Source organism: Sciurus vulgaris (assembly GCF_902686455.1).
Source record: "Sciurus vulgaris genome assembly, chromosome: 11".
NCBI classification, from domain to species: Eukaryota; Metazoa; Chordata; class Mammalia; order Rodentia; family Sciuridae; genus Sciurus; species Sciurus vulgaris.
The window spans coordinates 119141522-119160456 of record NC_136472.1 but is presented as its reverse complement, the minus strand read 5'-3'; the positions used below and the strand labels follow the sequence as shown (position 1 = coordinate 119160456).

General features: G+C 39.8%; 1 protein-coding gene across 1 annotated transcript; it reads right to left on the bottom strand.

The window, feature by feature from the left end:
- Positions 1 to 1391: 1391 nt before the first annotated feature.
- Positions 1392 to 18562, bottom strand: LOC306638600 (von Willebrand factor A domain-containing protein 5A-like; the record flags this gene model as incomplete). Its single annotated transcript, XM_079101799.1, is given in 10 exon segments — positions 1392 to 1546; positions 2236 to 2350; positions 8403 to 8491; positions 8839 to 8894; positions 13353 to 13467; positions 13750 to 13921; positions 14038 to 14266; positions 14548 to 14710; positions 14712 to 14752; positions 18502 to 18562. Coding segments are annotated over 10 exon segments (1182 nt in total). The 3' UTR covers positions 1392 to 1405.
- Positions 18563 to 18935: the final 373 nt, after the last annotated feature.

Sequence of the window (18935 nt, the reverse complement as noted above, 5' to 3'; positions counted from 1 at the left end):
GTTGTTCTTAGGAACTATATTTCGTCCTTGACTCCTGGCTCTCTCTCCCTCTCTCTACTTACTGAACTCTATGAGCTTAACAGCTTCCCTCTGCCATGATCTTCTGTCACAATGTTCTGCCTCACCTCAGGCCCAAGGGAAAGGAGTTAGAGAACTGTGAACTGAATGTCTGAAATTGTGAGCTCAAAATAAACTTTTCCTCCTCTAAATTTTTTGTCAGATATTTTGATCACAGCAAGGAAAAGCTGACTAACACATTCCCCCGACCCCCACCACTTATTTATAAATTTTTCTGTCAATGAGACAAATTCTACTTACAGAAACCAGAAATCTTATATGTGGAAGGACAAGGAACAAGGCAGTTTAATATCATTTTGCAACCTTTACCTTTAAGTAATGAGCTCAGATATTTAGGACCCTTTATTATATAGGAGTTTGAGTGACATAAAACTTACAAAAGTCCCCCGAATTTGAAGATGTGAGATAGTACATAGCTGGACTCAGTCTATGAATCAGGGGCCCATAAACTGGCTGGTTGAGCTCCTTGTTCTTGCCTATGAAAGCTGTGAAGTTGCTCCAGTCTCAACACTCATGTTCAATAAATCACTTTGAACACATGCTGGGGTCTTTCTTGGACTAAAGTCTTTGATCTGGATCAAGGACTTTACAGCAAGATGGTGAATGGTGGAGCTAAAAGAAAATATATATATATATATATATCTAAGACTTACAGAAAAAAACAAACAAAGCAACAACAACAAAAACTCACATTATAGTTCCTGGGTGTTCCAAAGGGGAGACAGTGGGAACACAAGTTAGAGAGAGGAGAGATTTTCCTAATAAAGGAAAAGCGAATGTAGGAAAACAATTGAGGTCACAGTCAAGAGAAGGAATCCAACTAGAAAGGATGACAAAGAACTAGGACAGGAAGGAAAGGAATTAAAAAGAGAAAGGGAAGCTATGGAGACGAGGGAATAGGAGACCAGGGAAAGGAAAGTTGAATTCTCACTTGGCATCTGGTTTGGGTTGTAGAGAAAATGTCAGCTTTTGCTTAAAACTCTGGCCCTGGAGCGTGTACCTGAGGAATATTTCTCCCGTAGCCTCAGCTGCCTAAAAATTGGAGAAAAGTGTTGGAAAGCAGAGATCATCAGGAAAAGGTCAGAAGAGAGGCAGCTCCCCAGTTCAGTACATTCCAATTGGGGAGCAATGCAATTCACCACCCCCAAAAAACAACAGTCATGAGATGGTGAGGAAGATGGTGGATTGGCTCTACCTGGAAAATGCAATCTCTTGCTGAAATCCTAATACACAGACCAGTTTCAGTGACCCTCAGGGCAGTAGATACCCTGACCAGAGGAACAAATCAGGAACAGGAACTCACAGGTATCATTCCAATCAGTGGGACTTATAGGATCAACCTCTGACCCCTAAAGATGACAGTGCGTTCTGGGGAAAGGATGTTAGCAGACACACAAGGAGGCAAATTCCAGCTCAGAGAGACATCCTCTACTACAGACTGTAGAGAGTGCTTCGGGGACCTTAGAACCTGAAGAGGTAAAGAGAGGAGATAATTCCTATTATGGATCAGGGACTATGTGGCATAATACATTATGCCTAGCCCTTAATCCTCCATGGGGATATGGATGTTATTTCCTCTTTCTTTACACATGAATGAAATTACAGTTAAGGAAAGGAGAACCCAGGAAAAAGGAATCAGAAGAGATGGCAACAACTGGGGAAAAGAGACATAAAAAAGGAAACAGATCGTCTCCTCCTTGTGAATACTATCAATGGATCATCAATTTATCACCCCTGCTCATCCCTTAGACGTATATCATACCAGTTTCTATTCTGTGCTTTGTATCCTTTCATGGAGCACAGACTGTAGTACAAAATGTGGTCTGTAACACAGACCTGGAGTCTCAAATGTGAAAGTCAAAGCTCTTAGATTCTCTGGGTCTCCTCTTAAATACAGAAGTTTTAACCTCTTTCCGTATCTCATTTCTTGACTTCCAGCTACTGGGGCCAGATAGCATTCTTCAGATACCACAGTGGACACATTTGTTATAAGACAAAATAAAATAGCTGCACGTAGGACAGCCCAGGCACTGGGGATTTGGGAAAAAGTATGCTGGAGGCAAGCTGGACTCCTGCCCTTGCTGCAGTGTCCCCTTACCCCTCTATGATATAATTGGTCTGAATTGCCCACTTCTGGATGCATAGTGTGTCCGTCACTTTGAACTGCACCCTGTTCTTTTCTGTGATGAACTCTGAAGTGCCTCCAGACACTCGGGCAATGCTTCTTATTAAGATTTTGGAGGCACGTTCTCCAATGCCAAATGGGAAACATCTGAAGTTGTAAAATGATGGTGGTTAGATACAGGCACTCAAGAACAGAATTATGGGGCTGGGAAGATAGCTCAGTTGGTAGAGGGCTTGCCTTGCAAGCACGAGGCCCTGGGATCGATTCCCTAGCACCGCCAAAAAAAAAAAAAAAAAAAAAAGAATAGAATTATGAAAATTAACATAAAATGACCAAAAAATACATGATGAGATAGTCTTCTTTCTTGAGCAAAAGTGTAATTACCATCATTTTTGAGAATAGTCTTTATTTTAGGAGTCATAAAAGTGTTCTAAAATTAATTTTACAGTTTAATCATCCTGTAAAATGAGTCTCCTTACATGTAAGCTTCGGTCACATTTCACTTGGACTCAGAAAATTTAAGAAATCTGTCTAATATCATACGTCTACTAAGTGTTAGAAGTGGTACTGGAACGTTGGTCTGACTATAAGATTCTCCTGGCAAACTGAACAAGATATGCAAACTATGACTAGTGCCTTCCTGAGACAATGTGTCTAATTGGCAAGACCATTCTTAAGGTGAAGAAATGTACCTCCTGCACTTCAACCCAGAATGTTCTCATCTTGTCCCAGTTAAGAGCACCAACTATATTCCTAACCTCAATTAACTTTTAATACAGACCCGTCTATAAAAAGAGAATACATTGATAATACCAGTAGTTTTAGAAGGCATGAATGAAAAATTCTCATTGTAAAAATGTATGCATCAGTCTCTTCTGCTTGGGTTAGTACAAGTCATCATCTTCAGGTCTAGTCACATCAGTATTTAAATTAATTTTCTTAACTTGTGAGGATAAGCACCAGCATTTCATTGAAGTAACCTAACTGGGGTCATTTTCCCAGAAGACCACAGTCTGCCAGCATCTTGATGCCATCACTTTTAAATTTATATTATATTCTCTAAACTGTAGCCTTTGTTATCAAGTGCTCGTATGTATACTTTTAAATATTTTGAAGTATGAAATAAAACTGGAAGTTTTTATTGATGGCAAATTATATGCTTGAACTTACTAAAATGTTTCCTCAAGATGATAATAAAAATGATTATCACAATAATAGTTAAGTTTAATATACTACTTATTTTGTGTCAAATAAAACTTTTGATGCTTTCCTTAGTTATAGTCTCTTAATTCTCACAATAAAATAGTATTAATAGCACAACTTTTAGGTAGGGAAACTAAGGCCTAAAGACACCACTCTTTAAATCAGGAAAGATAACATCAACAGGTCCAGTGATACTTTTGGAATATGTTTGCCAAAATTAGTCAGTATTAACCAAAACATGAATTTAAATAGTCAAAGGAACACAAAAAAGTTTCCACAAAAATTACTCTCTTTCAAAATGGCCATATCATGAAAGATAATGAAAAGCTGAGGAACTACTCCAGTAGAGAAGCTAAAGAGCCAAAACAACTAAATAAAATATTTTTTCTTGCATTTGTTCCTGGAACAGAAATTAAAATAAAAGGCTTTTTAAAAAGAATATTATTGAAAAACTGACAAAAATGACTTGCAGTTAAGGTTTATCTCAATATTAAACAGAACAATTAAGTTTAATGATAGTTACTTAGCCAAATGTCTTTTTTTCAGAACATGAGTGCATACCTATTTCTTTATGAAGACTGATATATTTAGCTTGCTGTTAAGTGTTTCCAACAAAAATATCTAGATAAAATAAATGTGATGAAAGGTTGATAACTTGTATACCCAGGCGACAGGGATGTGATTGTCCATTGCTCTACTCCTGCAACATTTCCATAGGATGAACTTTTTTCTGTTTTTTTGGAGGATGGGTACCAGGGATTAAACATGAGGGACACTTTACCACTGAGCTACATCTCCAGCCCTTTTTATTTTTTTTTAGTTTTGAGACAAAATCTTGCTAAGTTGCTTAGGGCCTCCATAAGTTGCTGAGGCTGTCTTTGAACTTGTGATTCTCCTGCCTCAGCAGGTGGGCATGACTGCACTCAGATCCATAGGATTAACTTTTTGAATACTATATGAAAGCAAACATCTTGTGAAATCAAGAAAGACCAAGCTTAATGGACAAATATAGTCATCCTTCTGTTCCCACAAGGCTTAGATCTATATATTCAATTGTTGATTGATATTAGTGCCACAAAATTATGTCTGCACTTAACATGTACAGACTTTTTTCATGTCATTATTCCCTAAAAGAAGTATGCACGAACAAAATCATTTATGTAAGAGCATCCATAGATTTTGTTATCTGTAGGGATTTCTGGAACAAATCCTGAATAGATATTGAGGACAACTGTCCCCCCATATAAGTAGATTACTCAATACAACGAATACCATCTCCTCCAAAATTGATCTAATAAAGTCAGTGCAATTATAATCAATATTCTAACACTGTTTTTGTTAGAAATTGAATTCTAAAATACAAATTCAAAGAGCCAAGTATAACTAAAACAATCTGAAAAATGAATAAAGTAGAGGACTTAGTCTAATGGAATTCAAGGTTAACCATAAAGCTATGTTAAATTATTTGATGCTGTCCTGGTACATGTCTAGACAACAGGCCAATGGAATGGAGAGGAGTTTTGAGAAACAATTCATGTACGCATAAATGCTTATCTGTGACACTTAAGGCACTCCATGTTAGTGAGGGGAGGCAAAAATTTCAACAAATGGTATAGGATCAACACAGGATACCTACACAGAAAAGAATGAAAACTGACTCCAACCTCACACAGTGCACAAAAGTAACCTGTAGGCATGCTCATAACATATTGTAAAGGGAAATTAGCCAAACTACTTGAAAGTAACGGAAGAAAATATCTTCATGATCTTGGATTTGGAAAGATTTTAATGAGACACAAAAATCAATTTTGACATTTAAAAAAAGACTGAAAAATTGAATTGCATTAAAATCAGCAATTACTATTTTAAAAAATCATTTTGAGGATGAAAAAGGCAAGCTATATAGTAAGAAAATAAATTTCTAGAACATGTAGTCATCATTTTGCTTGTATACAGACTATAAAATGAATTACAGGTAAGTAAAGAAAATCTACCAGAAAATATATAAAAATAGGAAAGAGACTTGAAGGTATATCACAAAAGAGGACATCAAACTGGCCAACAAATATGAGAAGGTATGTGTTGAGTCAACAGAAAACTAAAGGAAGATCATAATGAGATAAAACTATACATACACAAAAAAGAATTAAAGACAAACATACCATATTTTTTATGGGAAATGAGACAACTGGCAGCCATCTATAAATCTGACATGAATTAAATTAGAAAAGCAACTTGGAAAACTATCTGGCATTCCCCAGAAATTTCACAACTTTGTCTACTCAAAGAAATGCATATTTATATGAATATGCATAATTACTTGTTTCTCCATATCCATAGAGGATTGGTTCCAGAACCCCATGTGGAACCAAAAATGCAGATGATCAAGTCCTTCATATAAGTGCAGCATTTGCTCATGACCTACACATATCCTCTTGTATAATTTGAATCATCTCTGGATTATTTCTAATGCCTAACAAATGCTGAGCAATAATGGATCCCATGGACGTAAAACCTGTCCATAGGAAGTATCCACAATACATATGTATGTAAGCAAAAACCACATGTACACAAAATAAGAACATTCATAGAACCATTATTTCTAACAGCCAAATCAAATTCCATCAGCTTCAAAATCAATATAAATTATAATATAGTCCCTCCACGGAATATACTGCACTAATGAAAATGGCTACATGCAAAAGACGCTGGAATCTAAAAACTGCTAAGAGGGGGAAAAATAGATATACAGAAACAAAACATGCTTTATGACTCACTTGTTTTAATATAAAACATACACAAAAATCCCATAGTATTACAAGTCAGGAGAAGCGTAAGTGAGTTGTGATTGCAAATGGGGACTGATGGAAAGAAAGGGGACGGCCTGCTGAGAGTCTGGTTGCAGACCTGTGACAGGGTGGCAGTGTGCTCACTGTGATAGTTCACCTGCCTGGATATTTATGAATTGCGGAGTTCTCCATATGTAATCTTCTGATAAAATATTTAAAATAAAAGAGAAATAACTTAGTATTCAATTATTCTTTCTCTGGTGGTTTAGAAAAATGAATGAATTGGCTGTATTGTTGATGTAATTTGAAAACTACTTTTAAATTGTGTTGAGAAAAATAAATGGTCAAGTGACAAAACTGAAATCTTTGTGTTATTCTGTCCTCTGCAAGCAATGTGACGTTGGTGACATGTGGCAAGCATGGTGGGCTGGTTACCACAGTAGAAATCACATACTCTTCATACCTGTGTTTCTTGCTGTTACGCTGAACTTCTTTCATCACCCTAAATATATCAGTATCAATATATCTTCATGTGTGAAGACAAAAAGCTGTGGAAAGAAAGAAAACTTCCATCAAGCCTCTGTGAAATTCATTTTAACATGCCAGAATTCGCCCTTGGAAACCCCCGTGGTTTCATTCATTTCATTCCAAAGGCTGTGATGCCTCTTCAAACAAGCCCCGAGCTCCCCATTGCTCCACCATCACTCACAGCATGTCCTAACAGGGTCTGCTCAGAACACTGGGGATTTTCAGTTCCTCCCCAACAAACTTCATCTGAGGGTTCTAGGGTAATCAACAAAGGTAGGTCCTTTGTCACTGGATGAAACTAAGGAAGGAGAAAACTGCCTCTAGGATATTTCCCTGTTTTGTAATAGAAGACTGAATTACACACAAATTAAAAAAAAAAAAAAAAAAAAAAAAACTGCAAAAAAACTTGGGGCAGAGATTCTTTTTTTTTAATTTACTTTTATTGTAAACAAATGGGATACATCTTGTTTCTCTGTACATGAAGCAGAGGAATACCATTTGTGTAATCATACATTTACACTAGGGTAATAGTGTTTGATTCATTCTGTTATTTTTTCCTCCCCCCCACCCCTCCCACCCCTTTTTTCCCTCTATACAGTCCCTCCTTCCTTCATTCTTGCCCCCCTCCCACCCACCATTATGTGTCATCATCCACTTATCAGCGAGATCATTCGTCCTTTGGTTTTTTGGGATTGGCTTATCTCACTTAGCATGATATTCTCCAATTTCATTTGCCTGCAAATGCCATAATTTTATTATTCTTTATAGCTGAGTAATATTCCATTGGGTGTATATATATATATATATATAAATATATATATATATATATATATACACCACAGTTTCTTTATCCATTCATCAATTGAGGGGCATCTAGGTTGGTTCCACAATCTGGCAATGGTGAATTGAGCAGCTATGAACATTGATGTGGCTGTATCTCTGTAGTATGCTGATTTTAAGTCCTTTGGGTATAGATCAAGGAGTGGGATAGCTGGGTCAAATGGTGGTTCCATTCCAAGTTTTCTAAGGAATCTCCACACTGCTTTCCAGAGTGACTGCACTAATTTGTAACCCCACCAGCAATGTATTAGTGTACCTTTTTCCCCACAACCTCGCCAACACCTATTGTTGCTTGTATTCTTGATAATCGCCATTCTAACTGGGGTGAGATAGAGTTTTCAGTCTGTCTTAATAGCTCTGTTCCAATTCCTACCTTTAGTGTGTGACCTGGGATGGAGGGTCTCCTGTAAATGCTCTTGAGTGTTTTCAAGATGTCACTGTCTCCTTCATTGTAGCACATAAGCTTCACTCTCTTTACTGCCTTTTCCATTGTTTGCTGAGTTGTACTTCACACTCTTCCTGAAGAAACAAACAGAACTGTTTGCATGACTGAGACTTGACATTGCCTGTTGCTAATAAAAGGCATCAGAAAATAATCCTATATGAAATTCATCAATGCCCAAGTCAATTGCACAGTATCTCCTATAAAAATCTAATTTCTCCCTTTAAAGTATTTTTTTGGGGCGACTCCCTATGGCCTTTCAAAAACTTATGGAGGGCTGGGTCTATAGCACAGTGATGGAGTGCTAGCCTAGCATGTGTGAGGCACTGAGTTTGATCCTCAGCACTGAAGAAAAATAAATGAATAAAATAAAGGTGAATTTTTAAAAAAAACTTACAGAAAGAACGTCTGATAGGAAGATCCAAATCTGTAGACATTGAAATAACAGCCAATAGGCAAACACTTCAGCAGTAGACTTAGTGCTTTCTAAAAGTGAGAGAGGGTGAGGAGACAGAGTGTGAGGACCTTGGAGACAGACTTTGCCAACCTAACTCTTGAGAGTGTAGAGCATCACTTGATTTATGCCACATTACACTCCATGGTATCAGCTTGGTCATGCCAGCTATTGTTCAGATGGATACCAGATGTACAGCTACTAATGCATCCTAATTTTACCCCTAAGATTCAACCTCACTTGTTCATATGACTCAGAAAAAGAGAAACCAGATTTACCTGGGCTATCTCTACGAATGTCTGAGATCCATTCTTCAAACTCATTCTAAATGAGTAATCAACTAGGAAGACAAATTCTCCACAACTCGTTGATGCCTCACCTTCTGGGATAGCTGATAGAAACTCACCATTGCACATGGGCCACTAATCAAGCAATCTATAAAAGAAAGATTGGGACACTGTCAAACCAAAGGGAACTCAAGAATCCTAAAGTCTACAGAAACAAATTGAGGCAAACTTGGATAGGAAGCTGGAAAAATTCAAATCTAAACATCTATGCTTGATCCTTATGTACTTTCTGCTTGCAAAGGGCTTGGGGTGAGTTAAAAACATAAAAAGAGAATATAACAGATAGAAAAGAGAAAAAGGAACGTAGAAGTTATCAGGAAAAGCAATAATTACAACAATGCCACTAGAAGCTAATATCCTAGCAGTTCTGTGGAGAGAGGTGGCAAAGGATGGGAGAGCAGTGACTGAGATTGGGGGTCTCTGATGACCTCATGACTGTGGCATGCCTGGTGCCTGGGAATGTTCCTGTTCTAGGGCACAGGATGCTTAGCTGCTATGGTAATTCCCTGCATAAGGAGGCTCTGTGGAAGAGTTCTATCAGCTCTGACTTTGATCTCAGGCACATAGCTCTTGGGAAGGAACAAGTTCTTATGCTGGACAACTACAATGTTTCCCCAGCTCCACTTCTCTGGTTCCTGCTGGCTTTACAGTAAGTTTTAATAATGAACTTTCTTGAGAGTTACACAAAGCTCCTAATGCTGCACTTTGCTATTATAGATTGCAACTGCAGAAAAGCTACATAGGATGTCCTAGTTTCTATAACTTTCCTGAATACAAAGAATAATGGTTGCATAGTCTTAAGCCCAATAATGACACATATATAAATAAAGATTGCTGGTGTGACTCTTTAGATCTGCATCTCCATCAGAGAGCAGAACTTCACCTGATCCCATCTTAATCTTCAAAATCTGTGTTTGTGTGTCTTTATTTTTCTAATCCCCCTTCATCCCTGACCAGAACCTGGTGGAGGCACAGCTCAGCAAATGAGTGAAATTTTCCAAAGAAGTGAACAAGTTTATCTGTAGAGGTAAATCTTCTCTTTGCAGTAAGTCAATGGGAAATTTCTCTCATAGATCATTGTTTTAAGTCTTTAGCAGCCTTGAAAAAATCATGCCCATGTACATAATTCTTAAGCTGATGAATTATGAAAGCATTTACAAGCAATACACAAACCAATGAAATTCCATGTGCCTTGAGTAAGAAGCACTTGCAGATAATCCCCAGAAGAAAGGGGAGCCCTCAGATTCTTTCTGAACTCTAATAGCCTCATTCAAGCAATGAGAAGAGGGAGACCAGAGGAGACCATTGTGGGTGGATAAATTGCCAAAGCCACAGATAACTGGGTTTTTATTGTGAGGAGTAAGGGAAAGCTGATGTAGGAATTCAAACGCAAGTATTGAGATGAAAATTAAATGAGAATGGCTTAATTTTATCAAAGCTAGCTTTATAGTTCAAAGAATCTAAGAGGATATAGAATTAAATTCCATTATACTGCTTTTACACAGAAATCCTTTCAGGATGCTAGATTTAAATTCTCAGTAGCCCTGAGACACAGTATGATTTGGGATTCTGTAGGAACTGGCTTACTTTAATCTTTGATCCATGAAATACTTCAATAATCAAACAAACTTTGATTGAGAGTCCCCCAGCAAATTTTTTGACATTTGTTGAACAATAACATCTCATCATCTATATCTCTATGTACACTCTGCAAAAGTAGCCTTTTTTGATGGGTAAGGTGGATTCCATTCCATGTTCACAGACATCTGGTCTTATGGAACTGGCCCTGTCCTGAGAAGTCAGAAAGGTCACAATGAAAACAATGACAGTTAATGCATTTGAACTGTTTCTTTTCTTTTTTTTTTGGGGGGGGGGGAGGAGGAGTACTGGGGATTGAACTCAGGGGCACTTGACCAGTGAGTCACATACCCAGCCCTATTTTGTATTTTATTTAGTGACAGGGTCTCACTGAGTTGCTTAGTACCTTGCCATTGCTGAGTCTGGCTTTTACCTGCAATCCTCCTGTCTCGGCCTCCCGAGCCACTGGGATTATAGGTGTGCATCAGTATGCCCTGCTACATCTCGACTGTTTAGAACACTGTCAGATGCATGGTAAGCACTGTGTCTACATAATAAAATTCCTTAAAGCCAAGTCAAATTATCTTCACCTCCACAACTCTCAGCTTCCTTGCTTTTAAATTACCCATTTCAAACAATAGCTCCTCCACTTGATAGCTTGCTTTCTTATCTGAAGGATCAAGAGAGTAATAGCTATCTCTAGATTATTTTAAGGGTGTAGAGATATAATACACTTAAGGTGTTCAGACTAGAGCTTGACACAGATTAAGTTGTTAATTATAATTTTTAAAAAATATTCCTGAATTTTAATATAACTATTTTACTAAAACATGTAATTCTAAAACACACCATTTCATCATATTTTTAAGTTCATAAAAGAAATTTTTTTGTGTGTTTTTCTCACATAGTGGTTTGTTTTGTGTGGCATTTTGCTAAGTTCCTATGGTGTCAAGCTGCCACTTACGGTTGTTATTGCTTCCTTTGTGTATAAGAGAATAATAAGTAGACAAGACCAAATATGTGGCCTATGTGTTCCGACTGGAAGGATTCACAAGACTGACAAGTGCTGCCCTGACAATCCCCTATTTCTTTCAGAGCTGGTCACAGGGAATAGACGAGAAAATTTGCACAAGGCCAAGGAACTTCTTAGAAAGAAAGAGACTGAGATTCCCACCCAACCTACAGAGGTCCATCATTTAAAATTTCTGTGATTTAGAAATTGCTACTAGAACAATTGCTACTAGAACAATTGCTACTAGAAATTTCATGGGCATCAAAGGAGCTCATCCACAGGAAACAAACAGAAACAGGTACTGGATGTACAAAGACAGAGCAAGGAGCTCTGTGGGAGAGGAGTGAGTTTGAGCAAAACTGGTTGAGGCTGGGAGGCACTTGGTGAGGGCAGCATGGGCAGCTGGCCATAAGGACGAATGTGAGGCCCAAAGTGTGCCAGTTTGTGAGATCAAGCATGAAGTCATCATGGCCACACATCAGCAGTGAAAGGGTGAGCGGGCCTCATAGCAGCTGTCGTTACAGAGGCAAGAGCCTAGGCCTGGTCATGTCACTGTGAAGGTAACTGCTCCCAAGGATGCCTCCATTCCACCATGTGAAAAATGCTGCCTGGCGACTGTATCGCTCCCTGTGTGATCCCTGAAACCAGCACCAGGAAGGCAAGGGAGAGCAACAGACTGACTCTGGTTATGACACTTTAATTATAAGGAGAAGTCCACATGTATTCGGGAAGATTTAGAACATAGGAGACATTAAAGGACTCTAAGGGGCCAGCATTATTAAAAAGTTAAACTTGGTCTTAGAAATGAGGAAACCAGGGAGACATGAAAGAGTGTTGATAGCAGGGTGGTGACAGTGCACGGCCAGGTGGATGTCACCACACCACAGAGCTGGATGTGATAGGGATAGAAAACCTTCATAACCTTGTATCTTTTATCACAATAAAAATGAAGAAAGAAAATACAGGCGAGCTTGCATATCAGTGAATCTATCAATAAAACAAATTTATTAAATTAAAAAAGAACTTTAAAAACTCAATTCAGTGTTTGTCTAGTCACAATTACTGCTTCAAACATCGGGTGTCTTATAATGTTTAAACAGGTTTCTAAAATGTTTATTTTATAGTAGGAACCTGTTTTTGAAAACTACTTTTCACCTCCTTCCTATCTTTCAGAAGTTTTTCTTTCAAGTTATTTCAATATATCAATATATATGATTTTATTACTCTCATAATAAATCATTGTTATTGATATAGTAAATGTAGTCATGGATAAGACATTTTTACTGTTTATCAATATTAGGTTTAATTAAAATGGCAGGGGATACAGAGTGCCTAGACTTATATGTACATGTATTACCTTAGGAAAGATTCCAAAACTAGAAATTGCCCAAATGCTCAGTGATTTGGGCTCATAGGACAGATTCCCTTTGAAAAGTTGTATACCAAATAATTCACAACGAGTCCTCTATGAGAGTGTGAAACTCACCACCTTTTGAAGCATGAAGCATTGCCAGATTTAGAAATTTTTCATGGTTTGAAACATGAAAATGTCACATGATTCTTTTCATTTGCATTTCTGTAAAGACTGATAACCATCACATGTGTATAACTGCCTGTGTTTTCTGTTGTGAATTATTTGTTCACATCTTTTGTCCAACTATCTACTAATCTACTTATACTTGCCTACAAGACACCACCACAGGATAGTCCCAAGTCTGACCACTTTGCATGCTGGAATGAACCTCTTTCAGTATTTCAAATTGATATGTTTACTGGTTACTATAGAGAAGGAATGAAAGGAAGATCACTTGAGGGTGATTCCAAGGCAGACAGTCTCGGCTGGCCATATAGCCCATCACGTAGAGAGCCTGCCTCCTATGCTCCAGACCAGGGTTCGAGACCCCAAGGCAGACAGTCATCTTCCAGGAGATTAGGACAAAGAGAGAAAGAAAATACCTGGCTTCTTTTCAGGCATCCCCATCTCCACAAATACATGGGGGCTGTGCACTTTACTGTAGTAAATCAGGAGTTTCATATGCCTGTCAAACTTGTGTCCTTCAGCCAGAGAAACCTGAGTTGGGGACCAGCAAGGAAGCCAGGTTAGAACCATCACTCTACTGCCTGGAACTGAGGTCAGAACTGAGGGCCACAGGCTTCCACCTACAGTGAGCATGACCAGGAGCAGAGAGGGGAATCAAGAGAAGACTGAGGACATTAAACCTGAGTGAGGAGGGAGCACAGTGCACCCACTTCTGGGTTAACAGGGAAAATTAAGGACCAATAGGAAGGGTTGGACAAAGTCAAGACCCATGGCCTAGGGTCCTGGCAACGACAGTCCTCTCCTACTGATTACCTGGGCAGAAGTCTTATCATCTGCAAGGAACTCAACAGCCCTCAAGGGGCAGTTGGAGTGGACCCTCTGGATGCCATGCTGAGAGCTGATGGTGGTGACCATGCTGAGTGTGAAGGGCAGGTCCTGTAGAGGGACGACAAGTGTTCTCAGATCAAAACAACTGCTCCAAAGCCTTCTACCAAGAGTGACCTTGGTCCTGTTCCCCCTGACAACAATTTTTGTCACATCCATACTATTAAGGGAAATTCCTCTTTTATGCTACCATGAATATTCAAAGGGGAGAGGTACTCACCAGAGAGAAGGTATCTAGGATTCAGGATGGCTGGGAGTACATAGCGCAGGGCCCCATCTGCTTCCAGGTGCAGCTTCTTCTGCACATAGCTCAAGGTGAGCTCCACCTTTGACCCAGGCTGGAGTTCCCCCACATTGCAACAGAAGACATCTCCAGAGTACCGGTCCGCATCTACTATGTAGGAAAACATATGGCAGAACATAGGATAGTCATAGCTCTTTTGAGCTTAAGGAGATGAGGAAAAAACTGGGAAAGAATGACAAATTAGAATGAAGAGACCAGTTGCTCAGAAAGCAAAGACTCAAGAGGAGCTGTGATCTGTCTTGTCACATAGCTATGTTCTGAATGCCTCCAATTGATTCCCCCCAAATGATTTTGGGAAAAGAAAAGGTATAATCAAGTGCCAGACAGAAAATTCAGCACCAACTCTTTTTGTGTGAAGTGGCACTTGCTAATAAACATAAAGAGTCTGTATTAAAGGAATAATAAGATAGGAGTCAATATACTTATCTTTAATACCTCTATCTTGTCCTGTAAATCTGCCACAATTTTCTTCCCATCCACCAAGTCCTCAAAGCTATAGACAGCAGAGTCTTCACCCGTGGGGAACACAAAGGAGGCCTCCAAAGGGACTTTCTCCTCATTCTCGTAGTTTAAGGTTGCAGACACAGCAGTGGATGGACAAGGTCACAGGGAGGCTCTTCAGTGCCACTAGGGATAGGTCAGGGTTCAAGAGTTCAACAAGCTGTAATAGAAGGCCTCCTGCAGACCAGGAATTAGGCTAGCCACCAAGAGCACACTGGTAAGAATGGTTCCTGAGTCAGATTTACCTGTATCCTTTTGGGGAGTGAATAGCCTGTAGGAGTCCTCCTTGTTGATGTGCCCTATTACTGGAAAAGACAGGAGGCCACAGTGGTGTGCCATGCTTCTCTCTGACATAAGAATACAGTCAAGGGTTAGAGTTGGAGTTGGGAAGAAAGAAGGTGTAGACAAGATGCCAAAGCGGGGTAGGGGGTGCCTGCAAGATTCACCAAGTGCCCACTGAATAGTCAGTCTCTAAAACACCTTGTGACTGCTTTAAATACCAATTCCACTTTTTCAACACTGTGTTTAGTACATGTCTCCTTAGGGATATTGAATAGATGTCATAACCTTAAGCCTTCTGAACCTCAGTATTCTCTTTCCAACCTGCATATCACATGTTAATCAATGAATGTGAAGTTCCCACAGTAGTATCCTGGCCTATAGAAAGCTTCTTAGGAATGCTGATGGATATCAGTATTGTACTATTGTGGTTATTAAAAATACTCAATGAGCCATTTTGGATGCTATTTAGGTAGAGATCTACATGCAAGCAGTTGTATGATCCTAAATGAACTCCTCTCTATCTGGGATCACATACTTTATGACTTTTAGTGAGAGGCTCACATATGAAACAAAGTCTTTGGGCATGGTAGCACGAGGTTGTAATCCTTGCTACTTGAAGGGCCGAAGTAAGAGGATCCCAAATTTGAGGCCAACTTGGGCAAATGAATGACCCTATTTCGAAAAGAAAAAGGAAAGAAAAAAGAAAAATAAAAAGACAGGGGAGGCTTCTCAGTGGTAAAGTACCACTGAGTTTTATTCCAGTGTCACACACAAAACTGTTCTAAGTATCCTATATGCAATGGGTCCTCTATTGTAAATCAAGCCATTCTCAACTCATCCCTCATATCTTATTAAAGTTTGGACAAATACTGAATATGATATGATAACAAAAAGGGAGAAAGTTAACATAGATAGATTATGATTTACATGATGATTCTTTTATCCAGAGAACCCACAGGTGCTTTTGATCCTATTGGTGGGATCTCATTGAAGTCAGAATTGGGGACAGGCAGTTAGTGTAGAAATAGGGGATGGGGTCAAATGGAGGAAATGGAGGCCATGAAAGCCATCTGCCTCTGGAAGTTGGAGACTGCCCCTGGAAGAATGGAATGTCAAGGATTTCCAGAGCCCATTGATTACTAAAGCTATCTGCCCTTGTTAAGGACTATAGGCAAGGAGATGCTAATTAAGGGCCCCTAGGCCCTTACCTGCCTGAATCACTTTGGTCCTCCCCTACCATCTGCTGCTCATCTTTTTTGTTATATCACAGGCAACTAAGTCCTGGGCCTAGTCATGTAGGCAGGAAGGAGAGAGATAAGTGAAGAGAGAACTGGAGAACAAAAGAGACCCTAACCTTTAAAAGATGTAGGATGTGCTCATTTCTTGGGACTCTAGAACATTAGCCATGGCCCCCTTGTCCCAGGAGAAGTCTGTATTATTACCTTTAATTAAAATCTGCTTAATATGCTTGCCTTGGTGTGCTTCTCTAACATTCAAGCTTCAACATTTGAGGAAGCAGAACTCGTCACCAGTAAATGGAGGTATTATCATGATATTGGAAACTGCTGTGGCTCCACTCTGCACTGAGTGATGTGCTAGCTTGCCTTGCTCTGTTCTGACACCGGGTGACCTAAACTGCCATGTCCAGGAACAACAGAGGCTTTCCCTGAAAACAGGCCTTAAAGAGTTAAAATGGCACTGCCTGTATCTCAGAATATGCTGAAGAACAACTACAGCCATATGCTTATCCATAGTCCAGGGGCAGAAGAGTCAGAGAACCCACCTTCTGTAAAGGAGCTGCAGGCCAGAGAACACAGTGCACCTGAGAGGAACAGCTTTCCTTTTGGAACAAACCACACCAAGGATTATGCAGCTTTTGGCAGGACTACACTGCATACTGTGCTCATCCAAATCACCATTTATTTTATTTATTTATTTATTTATTTTTAGAGTAGAAAGTAAGCTTTATTAAAGAAAAGTAAAAGCAGACTTCTCCCAGGTGGAAGAAGGGGACCCAAAGGGGGAATCCATCGGATTGAGCAAATCTTGTCCTTTTTATAGGTTTTATTCTCCCATTGTTCCCCCTTATCTATTTTCTTCCTGCCTACATGATTAAGCCTGGTTTTGCATAAAGTGAGAAGGGATGGGCAGGGGGAGGGCCAAGGTAATTCAGGCAGGTAAGGGCCCAGGGGGCATTAATTAGCATCTCCTTGTCTGTAGTCCCTGACAAGGGCAGGTAAATTTGGTTATCAATGGGCTCTGCAGGTCCTTTACATTCCATTCTCCCAGGGCAGTCTCCAACTTCCAGAGGCAGATGGCTTTCACGGCCCCCATTTCCTCCATCTGATTCGATCCCCTATTTCTACACTAACTGCCTGTCCCCAATTGTGGCTTCAAAAGCAGAGACAAAGGGGGCTTTTTGGTGAAATGCTGTGTGTCTTGATCCCTCTTCCGATTCCCTAAATCATCAGGGAAACTACCCAAGTGACAATATGCTTGGTCCATTGGACTTCTTTTGGAAGTTTCTAAAGGGACCAAGTCCTTGATCAAGACTGGCAAGGATCCAGAACAGTTTCTTCTCTTGTAGGTGATAAGGGCTCATAAGTGGTAGATCACCACCCACATTACTATTGCGAGCGCATCAGTAGACCTGTAGAGAAGCTGTGAAGAGGGCTGAGAGACAGAAGAGCTGCGTTGGCTTGGGTGGATCTATCCTTAATTATATTGTTGTTCTCAAATGTATATTCCAGCCAAAGACTTGTTAAGAAGAAGCCTTTGTTTAAGTCTTAGGGCCTAGAAAGGATTTTATAGTCTAGATTCTAGAAAGTTCTATAGGCTGCAAGTCTGTATGAATCTGAGCTGTATTAGCTTTTGTGTTTTATTAAAGGACACCCTGGGAACATAAACCTGTTTGTTTTCATGACAAGTCATTCAGCTCTTGGTCAGGGTCAAATTCTCTGTGAGAAGTGAATATGCAACGGGCACACGCCCTTTTTGAACTTCCTCATGCAAATCCAAAACTGACTTTACAGGATCCTTGACATTTGCATTTAACCCTCAGATGTTGTTTGCTGAATTTCTCTTTTGCTTTTCTCCACTCTCTGCTCTCAATATTTGTCACAGCTTTTCCAATTTCATACTTGTGGCTGCTTCTTGGTTGTGCTCTGAGCTGGAGATGGGTCCATCATTGAGTTTAGACATATCCAGGCTCTGCTCATATATGTACACATGGTCTCTAGAAATCTACTTATAGAGGAAGCCAGTTGCCTGCTGAGAGAGCTTTATCTTAAAACACAATGGCAAATCCCTAAGTCAGAACAAGCTCTGCTCAGGAACAAAGCTTTAGGGTTGGTAATTTTCTAATAAACTGTAACAGAAAGAAGAGAGGCAGTCTTCCTTAGTTTGCCTTGCACTGCACACAGTTCTGATATTTTAACAGCACCAAACCATGACTTGGCATCGACTGGTGTGAGTTACAGTAAGAAGATTTTTGAGAGTAGACAGAGATGGCCATGGGCCTGGCAGTCCCATGGGGACAAGGACCGAGCTTTGGGCAACACCAAGATGGAGCAGTAGCAGCTGCTGGTGGATACCTGGCTCCAAGAAGAAGTCAATAAACCTAGCAGGAGGGTCAGGATCAGAAGAAACGGCCATGGTGTTCAGGGAATGGTAAATATTAGACGACCAGATCTGGTCATCCTTTGACTAAGTGGAGGATACTTAGAGATTTTGAGCGATACTTGGAGTAAGTTCAGGGAAACTGAAAAAATGGAGGAACATCTGTAAGGGATCCCACGGAAACCATGCCGGACACGGGAAATCACATAGGGAGTTTATTAAGCAAACAGATTGTCTCCTTGCAGGGTAAGAGAGAAAATGAGAGGAAAAGAAAGGGAAAGAGAAAGGGCGCGCGCTAGAGAGAGTATGAAAGCCAGGAGGATAGAGAAAGTGAGGAGGAGAGAAAGATGAGGAAAGATGGCGGGGTAGCTACAGTAAAGCAATTGAATTCCGCTGGGCTAACAGGGGA